At 40.7% G+C, this 12,877-nt stretch overlaps 1 protein-coding gene across 3 annotated transcripts in view; it reads left to right on the forward strand.

The window, feature by feature from the left end:
- The window catches only part of LOC109406561 (protein gooseberry-neuro), a 198,804-nt gene extending 186,887 nt beyond the window's left edge, over positions 1–11,917 (forward strand). For all 3 annotated transcript variants that reach the window (XM_029857015.2, XM_029857016.2, XM_029857017.2), the window contains 2 exons: positions 10,688–11,146; positions 11,213–11,917. In XM_029857015.2, the coding sequence (XP_029712875.1) occupies positions 10,688–11,146; positions 11,213–11,547 (794 nt within the window). In that variant the 3' untranslated portion in view covers positions 11,548–11,917. The remainder of the gene's footprint in view (positions 1–10,687; positions 11,147–11,212) is intronic.
- Positions 11,918–12,877: the final 960 nt, after the last annotated feature.

The raw sequence follows: 12,877 nt of genomic DNA on the forward strand, positions 1-12,877 counted from the left end.
GGATTCCTCCAGTAGTTCCTTTAGGGATTCCTCCAGGAGTTCCATCAGGGATTCCTCCAGAAGCTCCATCAGGAATTCCTCTATGAGTTCCATCAGGGATACCTCCAGGAGTTCCATCAGGTATTCCTCCAGGAGTTCCATCAGGGATTCCCCCAGGAGCTCCATCAGGGTTTCCTCCAGGAGTTCCATCAGGGATTCCTCCAGGAGCTACTTCAGTGATTCCTCCAGGAGTTCCATCAGGAATTCCTCCAGGAGTTCTATCAAGGATTGCTCAAGAAGCTCCTTTGGGGATTCCCCCAAGAGTTCCATCAGGTATTCCTACAGGAGTTCCATCAGGGATTCCTCCAGGATTTCCATCAGGGATTCCTCCAGGAGTTCCATCAGAGATTCCTCCAGGAGCTCCATCAGGTACTTCTCCAGGAGTTCCATCAGGTATTCCTCCAGGAACTATATCAGGAATTCCTCTAGGAGTTCCATCAGGGATTTCTTCATAAGTTCCATGAGGGATTTCTCCAGGAGTTTCGTCAGGTATTCCTCCAGGTGAATGCGGCGGTTTGTTGCATCATTGTTCTAAAGCCTGTATCCGCAATAATCGGGACACGAATGTACGGCTATAACTCTGTAATCAATCGGTAAAATTGGCCAAAAAATTGATTGTAAACTCTTTGGTGTATATTTATTATTTGTGCCAAATTTCATAAAAATCGATGCATTACTTTTAACTGTGGATGGAAAACCAAAAGACGTGATTTTAAGCATTTTGTACAATCATGACCAATTTTCAATTGCATTATAGATGGTTCTTTCACGCTACAGTTCAAAGTTCTGTGATGATAATTATGAAATTTCGCCAGCAGTTATGATACTTATAGAGACACTACCTTGCAAAATTTCATCAACTTTGATCAATTGGTTTGAAAACTACTGGTGTTGATAGTGGTGAGTGTTAGTGGAAATTGTTCATGTTTTTCATGTACGATGTTTGCCTATGTATAACTTTTCAATTCCCCTGCCAATTTTCATGAAATTTTCACAGAAGGTAGCTGATTATGTGTTTATTATACCTGCAAAATTTGATGATTATTGGTATAGTATTTTCAATAGTACAATCGATACAATAATGGGTGCTGACTAATTGCTCTCTGAGGGGCTAAAATCACGTGCAGTCCCAATACATGTTTCGACTATAAAATTGTTGGTAATGCATCGATTTTTTTTGAAATTTTGCCCATGCAACAAATGTAGATTGGGAGGTTTATGTTCAAAATGTCAGCCATTTCCTTTGCCAAGTTCAAAAGTTACAGTGCTGACAAGCAAAACTAGGGACTGTACAAAATTCAATGGCGCAGATTCTACTCTTCCATTGCTACAACAAAAAGTACTGCACTGATTCACATGAAATTTTGTTGGTGAAATGAACACATCTTGCAAAATTTGAGCAGTTTTAGTATGTCTATTTCAGAGTTACAGTTGTATTTCTGTGTTCCGATTATTGCGGATGCAGGCTTAGAAGAAGGCAGCGTACTTTACAGCTCTACACTTTTTGGCCATGGATGTGATCTGTTTCACTGATTCATCTGACTTTTTGACAACGTCGTTGATGGCCAGATGAAGTGTATGCACAGCGCATTTGATCAAATTGAGTTGCTCTTGAAACGCAATGGAGAGGTCATTTGTCAGCTCAGCGTCACCCTCCATCTTCTCGGTACTGTCCTCATCGAAGCTTGCGTCATTGTTTCCTGGGTCTTGCTTTTGGAACTCTTCTATCTGCTGGAGTATGATACTGTACAAGTCCGTTTTCAGTTTTCGCACTGTGGCTGCCGGTCGCTTGAGTATAACCCTTGCTCGCTTTCCGGGACTACGTCGTCCTTCAACAAACCGTTTTTGTTGGCAGCTTCCGGATAACACGTCCGAAAGTGGTAGATGAAATTACCCACATCCAACACAGTTAGTGTGTATTTACGTATCTTCGCGCTATCGATAGTATAAGGGCCAGCACATCCATCCCAGTTGTGCGTCGGCTTTTCTGTAAGGAACAGCAAAATGTCAGTACAAGCTAAAGTTGCAATTGCGGGAAATGTTTCTACATAGGGTCTGGGACCATTTGGGTAGGAGCACCTATGTTGGGCACTTGCTGCTGTAGCTCAGTCAATTTCGAACCGAACGACTTGAATTTTTGAACATGGCTAAATACTGCGCTACATACATGGCTAAAATCAAGTCAATCGGTTCAAAATTGACTGAGTTATAGCAGCAAGTGCCCAAAATAGGTGCTCCTTCCCATGCAGTAGTCTTGCGGTGATTAAACCTAGTAAAGTATCCCAGAAGCTACGTTCAACATTTGAGCGAAATCGATTGTGTCTAAGGGGGCGCTCAACAAGCTAACGATTGTATGGGAAAACTTGACCATATGCAGCCAAGAGCTGAAACTCTCTAAATTATAGCTAAATCAATCAATCAATTGACCAAATATAAGCCGAAATCTATTCAATGTTGAATGACGATGACTCATTTGTTTCAGTTCTACTTCGGAACAAAATTTGTTCTGCAGATATGAATGTTTATTTATCGGGTGCAAAGCTATCGATGCCCCGAATTCATCATAATTGTCGATTGGTAGTAAAACCCAACGTTTGTACTTCAACTTTTTTGTTTCCAGCTACAAATATGAGCGAACTTGAGGAGAAGCAATCTATGGAGATTGACGAAGCAGAAGTTTTGGATAGTAGTTCGGTGGATGGTGCACCGTCCTGCTCTTCTTCCATTTTGGACAATCCGGTCGGCGATGATGACGGCTACGAAGACGACGACGACTTCGTGGATGGCATTAATGTCACCATCTTATCATCAACAGCCAACACTTCTTGTGCAACGACAGTCGCTAGGACTGAAACTGATGGTTCTGCAGGGAAGCAACCTATGGTTTCAGGCGACCAGCAGAGAACAAAATTAAGCGGCGCTGCTCGGAAGCGGTATAAGAAATTGTTAGCTGATGGAATTGATTCAGAAGCAGCTTATGCCCTCTCTCGGGTTCCGCCGCAAACGCCGAATACTGAGAAAAGATCGCGCGATACTGATCTTAGTGGTTCAACTAGTGGTGGTGAAAATCCCCGCAAAAAGCAAAATCTCTGTCCACCTAAAGAACCTGAACTCGGATCAAACCGCCCTCTTGTGGGAAAGTTTTCGGTTCAAAATCGTCTCCAAATCAATTCTAACGTATGCCCTGGGCGTAATGAAACGCCACAGAGTAATAATAAGGCACTTTATAGTGATGTTGTCAATTACGTTAGGGTAGGAATCATTCCGAAAGACTACCCTAACGTGGAGCTTACAACTCCACAACTTCTTTCACTAAGAAAGGCGATTCTTACCAAAGTTGCACAGCAACGGAAAGAAAAAATCAAGCCTAAATTTGGTCAATGTTTGCTTAGGACGGGACATCTGCTTCTTGTCTGCAAAAACCAGGAAACAGCTGACTGGTTGAAAAGCATAGCTTCTACTTTATCCGCTCCTGGTGAAGTAGAGGTCACTGTTTTAGATGAGAAAAAGATCCCACGTCCTGAGATCATTATTGGATTCTTCCCAGTAAGCATAGAAGACAGTACAAGTGATATTCTAGAGTTTCTGGAGAGTCAAAATGAAGGGCTTAATACGGATGAATGGCGTATCAAAGAACGAAACATCATCAATCAATTACATGTTGAGTTGATTTTTACCGTCGATGGAGCATCATTGGACACAATCAAGAAGTGTGGATTCCTTCTTGATTATAAGTTCGGAACAGCTCCACTTCGTCGTAAGATCACTCAAAAGAATAAAACTTCAAACCAAGGCGCCAACGACTTGGATGGACCCAGTGATAACCAAAATTACCACAGTATTCCAGATGAGCAGCAAACTGCTCTAATTAAAGGTGTAAATAGACAGACGACGAATCCAACAAAACATCTCAAGACTACTGGTGATATTGGAAGCACATTGAATCTTGATGTCCAATGCTTGCCAGGGCCTAGTGGGATTAGGGATGCAAACAATAACGGTGTACGTCCCAAGAAAATCCCTGAGGGAACTCGCAGCGGACTTGGACGCAAAAGTGCTCTCCAACAATCGCCGGGATCTAAAGGTGCATTGGAGTCGAAACGAAATGTAAAAAATATTCCAAGTGATCATCAAAAGATGAAAACTGATCCAATTAACAATAAAAACCCCATTCACAAAAACAAATACATTACAAAATACATTCAAAGTTTGGGTGATCGCGAAACCAATACAGAGTGTGCAAAAACACCTCAGGAAAGCGATACTATAATGAATCAATAAAATGGCTAACGTTAACGTAAATAAAACTTGTAATATTCAAAATGACACCCAAAACAATATTTTACCTATCACACATACCAACATCAACAGTAATAACCAATTCGGTAGTAGAAATAATATAAAATTTATTCAAATAAACTTACATCATGCGAAGGCAGCTACAGCTATACTTCATAAAAAGTTTATTTATAGTAATCTTGACGTCGCGCTTATTCAGGAGCCGTGGGCTTTAAACAGTAGAGTGTTAGGGATACCAACCTCTGCCGGTCAGTTAATTTACGATACAAATGAAATAGCACCTCGTGCAGCTATTCTAGTCAGTTTTAAAACTAAAGTTTTACCAGTTACAGAGTTCATTAAAAGAGATATAGTTGTTATTTTAATGGAGGTTCCTACCACTCGAGGAAGAGCAGAGATATATGTGGCATCTGCTTATTTTCCTGGAGATTTGGAAGCAAATCCTCCACCTGAGGTTGTAGATTTCGTCTCTTATTGCAGAAGGAATAATAAACCGTTTATCTTAGGATGTGATGCAAACGCTCACCACACAATATGGAGTAGTACTGACATAAATAAAAGAGGTGAGTATCTATTAGAATATATAATTACTAACAATATAGACATTTGTAATAAAGGTTGTGAGCCAACCTTTATTAATTCAATCAGAAAAGAGGTCTTAGATTTGACTCTTTGTAGTGTTCATATATCAGAAAACATCAAGGGTTGGCATGTATCAAATGAAGTTTCCCTGTCTGATCACAGACAAATTTTATTTCAATACGAAGCCAATGAAATAATCACAAATACATATCGGAATCCTAGGAAAACAAACTGGGATTTATATTATCAAAATCTTTTAAATGGAATTCAAATTTCAGATCAAAAATTTAACTCCGTTACAGAGCTGGAAAAAGCTTCAGTACAAATATCACAGGTAATTCAGCAGGCTTTCCAAGCTAGCTGCTCAGCTTCTGTACGTTCTACTAGTAGAGATGTGTCTTGGTGGAATGACCGCCTAGCAGTTTTAAGAAAAAGGGCCAGAAAGTTGTTCAACAGGGCAAAACGAACCATGGAGTGGGAAGCGTATAAAATTGCTCTGACAGAATATAATAAAGAAGTTAGAAGGTCGAAACGAATGGACTGGAGGCGTACATGCGAAAGCATTGAAAAGACTCCTGTTGTTGCAAGACTACAAAAAGCCCTCTCGAACGACCATGTTAACGGATTAGGTACTGTGAAAAGGCAAAATGACTGCCTTACTTCTAATGGAATTGAAACTTTAGAAGTAATGATGCAGACACATTTTCCTTGTTCCACATTCATTTATAAAAGTGATGGAAATGTTGCAGGAGACACAACTAGTGATGAAGAATCCAGGATGACTCCTCTACAAGAAACCACTGTCGAGAATTCTAATATTAATTTACATTCAGCTTTGAGTACTGCCTGGAAAAAAGCTGATGAAATATTCACGAAAACCAAAGTAGAATGGGCAATTAACTCATTCAATCCATTCAAATCACCGGGCAGGGATGGAATATATCCAGCATTTTTACAAAAAAGTGGTGGATTATTTACTTCCTGTCTTTCAAATATGTTCAAGGCAAGCTTGACGCTTGGTTACATTCCTAAATCATGGCGTCAAGTTCGCGTTGTGTTTATTCCGAAAGCTAACAAGAAAGATAAAACTTCTCCTAAATCATTCAGGCCAATAAGTTTGTCGTCAATAATGTTAAAAATTATGGAAAAACTTATTGATTACTACATTAAGTCAACATATTTGAAACAAAATCCTATAAACAATAGTCAGTTCGCTTATCAAACGGGGAAGTCGACTGTAACTGCATTACATACACTCGTTTCAAAAATAGAGAAAACATTTGAAGCGAAAGAAATTTTGCTTGCAACCTTTCTTGATATAGAAGGAGCTTTTGATAATGCTTCGCATAAATCAATGACGAGAGCAATGTTGAAGCGTGGCTTTGATATATGCATCGTGAGATGGATCTGTGAAATGTTATCAAAACGCGAAATCACATCTACACTAGGTAGTGCATCCGTTTCCGTAAAATCCGTAAAAGGGTGTCCACAAGGAGGCGTACTATCGCCACTTCTATGGTCACTAGTAGTGGATGAACTATTAACAAATCGGAAGTCACAAGGTTTCGAAGTAATAGGGTTTGCTGATGACATTGTTATAATTGTCCGAGGAAAATATGACGATGTCATTACAAACAGAATGCAACGAGCCTTAGATTATACAATGCATTGGTGCGTATCTGAAGGGTTGGATATAAATCCTTCAAAAACGCACATAATTCCCTTTACAAAAAGGAAAAAGTTCAAAATTTCTGGTCTTCGTATGAAAGGAGCTTTAATGACACTTTCTAATGAAGTAAAATACCTGGGAATCATATTAGATTCCAAACTTAATTGGAATTCACACTTAAAACAGATCATAGAAAGGGCAACAAATGCCCTATGGATATGTAAGCGAACTTTCGGAAACAAATGGGGACTGATTCACTGGATATATACGGCCATTATCAGACCTAGAATCATTTATGCTTCTTTAGTATGGTGGACCAAAACTAAAGAAAAATGTAGTATCAAAAAGCTAGAAAAACTTCAAAGGCTAGCTACTGTTTGTACAACAGGTGCAATGCGCAGCACACCTACGAAAGCTTTAGATGCAATTTTGAATCTTTTGCCACTTCATCAGTTCATTCAATTGGAAGCAGACAAAAGCGCGCTTCGTATTAAGCAATACAAATCTCTCCTTGACGGTGACATCAAAGGACATTTAAGTATTTTGAAAGATATCAAAATTAATCCATTGATTACAGTCAACAATGACTGGATGGAAGCAAAATTCAATTTTGACCGTATGTTTAATGTAATAGAACCAGATCGTACTGTTTGGACCGTGGAAGGACCACATCTTCGACCTGGATCTATAATATTTTACACTGACGGATCGAAACAAAATGACCAAACAGGAGCAGGAGTAACAGGTCCTGGTGTAAATCTCTCAGTTTCAATGGGAAGATGGCCAACCGTCTTCCAAGCTGAAATACAAGCAATTTTGGAATGTGTTTCTATTTGTTTAAAAAGAAAGTATAAACATACTAACATTTGTATATTCTCCGATAGTCAAGCAGCTTTATCTGCTTTGAAATCGTTTACATGTACATCAAAGATAGTATGGGAATGTGTTCTCTTACTTCAACAATTATGTATCAATAATACAGTCAATATTTACTGGGTACCAGGGCATTGTGGTATCGATGGTAATGAAAAGGCTGATGAATTAGCCAGGATCGGATCAAACCAACCATTTCTAGGGCCAGAGCCATTTTGCGGAGTCTCAAAATGTTCTGTCAATATGGAACTCAGGAACTGGGAACAAAAGATGGTGATTACGAACTGGGCGAATGCTGTTGCATGTCGGCAATCCAAAAAATTCATAATGCCTAATATATCGAATACACAAAAGCTTTTACTCTTGTCAAAAAATGAACTGTGTTCGTACACAGGGCTAATTACAGGACATTGCCCTGTTAGATATCATCTGAAATTAATGGGCAAAGCTGAAAACGATATTTGTCGCTTTTGTAAGGAGGATAGTGAAACCTCCGAGCATTTATTATGCAGTTGTCCTGCTCTTTTCAACAGAAGAGCGATTTTCTTTGATAAGGGACTTTTACAGCCCTTTGAAGTATGGTTTTTAAATCCAAGTAAGGTAGTGCGTTTCATACGGCACATTATACCTAGCTGGGATGATACCTAGGTCTTGCGTTGATGATTTCTGACATATAGAAATTAATCACCTTGACAAGGTACAATTAGTAAAATGGGTTGTGTATCACAAAAGATCAAATATGGTCGCAGTGATAATATACCCGACAAAAAAAAAAAAAAAATTCAATGTTTGCCGATAAGTGGCACTGTAAGCCAAACAATTTCGTCAAAGACGTCATAGTGATCCGACGCTTGTGAATATATTGATAGGCATTATTCTTTTATATGTAGGGAATCGCACTACTTGGGCGGTGGCTTCTATATTCGTCTGTTTTCCACTATAACTCAGACAAATTTGAACCAATTGACACAACTTTTGGAATGTGGGTAGATAGGTATAGTATCTACCCGAGTACAACATTTCAAGTCAATTTGTTCAAAATTGACTGAGTTATAGTGGCAAACAGACGAATATAGAAGCCACCGCCCAAGTGGCGCGATACCCTATACTGAAAAATCAACAATAATGTTCCGTCTCCCTTTGCCTATAGGGTGTAACTTTTTCAACAGGCGTCGGATCACTTTGCGGTCTTCGACAAGATTATTTGGCATAGTCACCTACAAGAACACCAAAGGTTTTATTAATTGAACGCTTGCAACACCACCTTGCGGCAGAAATCGAAAACTTAAGATTTCTTTTCGCTCAAATATTTAACGTAGCTTCTGTGGATCCAAAGCAACTAATTCAGGAGGTAAGACTTGGCATTTTTTTATGATCTTGTACCGACTTTTCGAACCCTCTAAGCAGGATAGGGTAAAAAATATAATTTGGGCATGTATGTAATTTGGACATGCACGGCGATGTATGTCTTGTTCCGGAGAGTTAATTAAAGTAGTTACTTCTCAATATCGATAATTGAATCAAACAGACCCTATTCTGATGACTTACGCGAAAAATACGCGTAACAATTACGAATTTACTTCAAAATTATAGAAAATGTAAATTGTTTCACTAAAACCCTTCAAATGCACAGGTATGCAAGACGACATACACTTCACAGTCACAAACAATATTCATTCCAAAATCGTTGAAATAATAATTGTAAGAAATTTAAATGACTTATTGCAATAAAAAATGTTCAATAAAGAAGCATAGGGCAGCCAATCTCCTAACATTCAGCTAGAACGCCTCAAATAGGTGGTGTCCAAAATACATTGCATGTTTTCTACTGTTAATACATTTTGGTCATCTGTCGAACTACATGGGGATGCTGTGCGATTGCATACATGGAGGCGTATTCTGTGGGTCTGGCGATGTTTTCTCGATTTTAACAAAAATTTTAATAGTTATCAAAATAGATGCCTGTTAAGCGGAGAAATTTAATTATTTGCAAGAAAATATTTGTTAATTTATGCTACTTCCATGATTTAGTAGTACACATGGCTAAACATTGAGATAATTGCCCTGTCCAAATTATATATACCTGAGGGTGTCCAAAACATATATTCGGTGTCCAAAATGCAATTCTAACAAGCGATTGGAAATTATGATTTTCTCAACTTAAAATGTTTTCGTTAAGATTTTTGTCACCAGGAACGCAAAGTACAATCATATTAGAAGCGTATTAGTAACTTTGCAAAATCATCAATTGCTCTCTAAGGAAGTTAAGGGACGATTTATCCAACGTTGTCCTCAGCCTGTCCAAAATACATGAATTACCCTACCCTCTTTGAATGAGTGTAATCAGTTTCGTACCTTTTAATTCCGCCCTATGTTGCTTATCCTTTGACAGATACGCGTATTTCGACTACCACTTGTAATCTTCCTCAGTGTCAGTTATCCACTCAGTGACACTGACACTGAGGAAGACTGACACTCATTCAAAAAAAAATATGTTTTTTTTGTTTTTCATATAAGTGTCGATTACCCTAGTGGGCATGTGATATTCACGGCATATTCGGACATTGGGGAAATTTGGCATTCCTATCGCAATAAAAATCTATTTGTGTCAAAAAAACTTGAAGCAACAAGACCGTTAAAAAATCTAATAAGATAAATCACGATTAGCTTCTTCCGTATCCGAAAGATACATGCAAGTGTCCTTTCAAGTTACCATCAAATGTTGAATACAAGTTCTATGTAATTCTCTTGCATGCTCAAAGGCGAGCGACAACCATAGATTATTCCCCTGTAACGCGTTATGGCGTTACCGTTTGCTGTCTTTATTGAATGATAAATGCTTGAGCAAATATTTTGTGTACTTCGTATGCCTACATTATTACATCATCTTTTATTTATCGGTGCTCAAGTTTATCTAACAAACTGTGTCAACTGAGTACTCTCGCGATGCCATGAACTCGTAAAACATTCACTTTCACTATCTTCCCACCACTTAGCTGCGTACCCACACACGACTAACATTTCCGGCCCGTTTCACACAAATCAAGCGTAAAATTAAGTTTTGATCTGTTAGCTACCGCTCCGCGGTAGCAACGTGACGACCCAGCAGCAATTTCATGCCAAATCAAAATCAATTACCGGTCGGCCCATGACATTTTCACATACTCGCTCTAATTACATGACATCTCTTCTGCTCTGTCCGTCCGTTTCTCATCGTCATTGTAGGTCGTGGATCCGACACGAGTGACACCGAATCCGAACCGGGGATCCTACTGAAGCGTAAACAGCGCAGATCCCGGACGACCTTCACCGGCGAACAACTGGAAGCGCTGGAGAAAGCTTTTCAGCGAACGCAGTATCCGGATGTTTACACGAGGGAAGAGCTGGCATCGTCCACCAACTTGACGGAAGCTCGCATCCAGGTGTGGTTCAGCAATCGCCGCGCTCGACTGAGGAAACATGCTGGGTCGCAGATGTCCACACCGTTGGGTTCGTTGGGATCGCTTCCAATGGCGCAGTACCATCCGGGAGTGGCGTCGCAGGAGTCGTATCAGATGGCGGCCGCAGCCAATTATGACTTTGTTAGCCAGAATCCGGCTTCGTTTTCGTCTGGGTTCCAGCATGGACACTTTGGTGGACAGAACTTCGGTCCTAACGCCATGGGCTTCCATCAGAACAGTCAAGGTACACTTTGCAGTAACCGTTACATCCGACTTCCAAGATTACTAAGTGTCCCTTTGCTCTTTCCAGACTTCATCCCACCGGAGTACACCAAGATGATGAACGAGGAGTACATCAAACCGGCGCACGAAAACTCGTCCTCGTCGGTCAAGCTGAGTCCAACGGCAACCCACGGAGCGTCGGCCGCCCTAGGCGATAGCTACGCCACCAAACTGAGTTCGGTAGCGGCCGCAGCGGCATCCAGTATCGCACCGCAGGAATCGTCCTGGAGTCAAAGCTATCCGCCGCACCCGGGACAGAGCTACGGTGCCAATTTGGGGCCTGGTTGTCCGTCTTCGGCCACTGCCGCTCCCATGGAGTACCACCAGATGCAGCAAGCGTACAGCAACAAGTATTGGTCATGATGAGTTCGGAGAAGGATGATTTGATATTTCAAATGTAGATCTTTAAAAGGTTTATTTTTCTTTCAGTAGTTGAATTAGTCTAGTGTATCGCTGTAAGATATGGTTTCCTATTTTTGCAATAGTTTTTTTTCATGTCCTAAATAGCATTAAGATGATCCCAAATCTAAGCTAAGCCCTCATTGAAATTTTTAAAACCAATTAGTTTAAGTAGCTGTTGTAGGTTAGATATTCATCAAATATTTATTTTCTGATAATTTCATGACACAAACTTAGAACGGTATAGAACTCTCACTTAGCCTTCCACCAAACAAAGCGTAGTGAATAAACAAAACCATTGATCCACGAACGTGAATAAATGCCTTAAATTATAGTTGTAATGGCAATCCGATTCATTTATGCTGAAGTCCTTGATGTTCCTCTAAAGCAGATCGTAGCTGGCTGTGCGTGCGAGTGGCTGCATTTTCGAAACAGTCACGCGTTTTCTTCGTTGCCCGTTGTTTTGAATATGGCCGGCCGGGAATTGAGAAACGGCTTGTGGTGCTATGCCTTCCGCACATTTTACCTCGGAGGGTGCTTGCAAATTGATCTTTGGTTTACAACATATTTCTCCTATCTGGCGATTAAGCGGATCACGTTGTATTGAGTAGCATAACTCACAATTATTGTGAGTGTTTGTCTTATTAATTCGTGACCAGTAAGCCAGTGGTTCAATAACAGACAAGACATAATCAACAATAGTACGCCACAATACTCGGTTTGTGGCTGCCGCTCTCCATCCTCGGTCGCGCCCAATGCTCGTAGGGTCACGCTCCACCTGGTCCGCCCATCGTGCTCTTTACGCTCCACGCCTTCTTGTGCCAACCGGATCAATAGCAAACACCAGCATTGCAGGGTTGTTGTCCGGCATTCTTGCAACATGCCCTGCCCACCGTATCCTTCCAGCTTTGGCCACCTTCTGGATGCTGGGTTCGCCTTGAAGTGCAGCGAGCTCATGGTTCATCCTTCTACGCCACACACCGTTCTCCTGCATACCGCCGAAGATCGCCCTAAGCACGCGTCGCTCGAAAACTCCGAGTGTTTGCAGGTCCTCTTCGAGCATGGTCCATGTCTCGTGCCCGTAGAGGACCACCGGTCTTATTAGTGTTTTGTACATGGTGCATTTGGTGCGCCTCCGAATTTCACGGCTCACGTTGTTGTCAGCCGTCAGTAAGGATCCGAGGTAGACGAATTCCTCCACCACCTCGAAAGTATCCCCGTCTATCGTAACAATACTACTCAGACGGATCCTGTCGTGTTCGGTTGCGCCTACCAGCATGTACTTTGTTTTTGA

This window comes from Aedes albopictus, chromosome 3, assembly GCF_035046485.1.
Source record: "Aedes albopictus strain Foshan chromosome 3, AalbF5, whole genome shotgun sequence".
In the NCBI taxonomy this organism is placed as follows: Eukaryota; Metazoa; Arthropoda; class Insecta; order Diptera; family Culicidae; genus Aedes; species Aedes albopictus.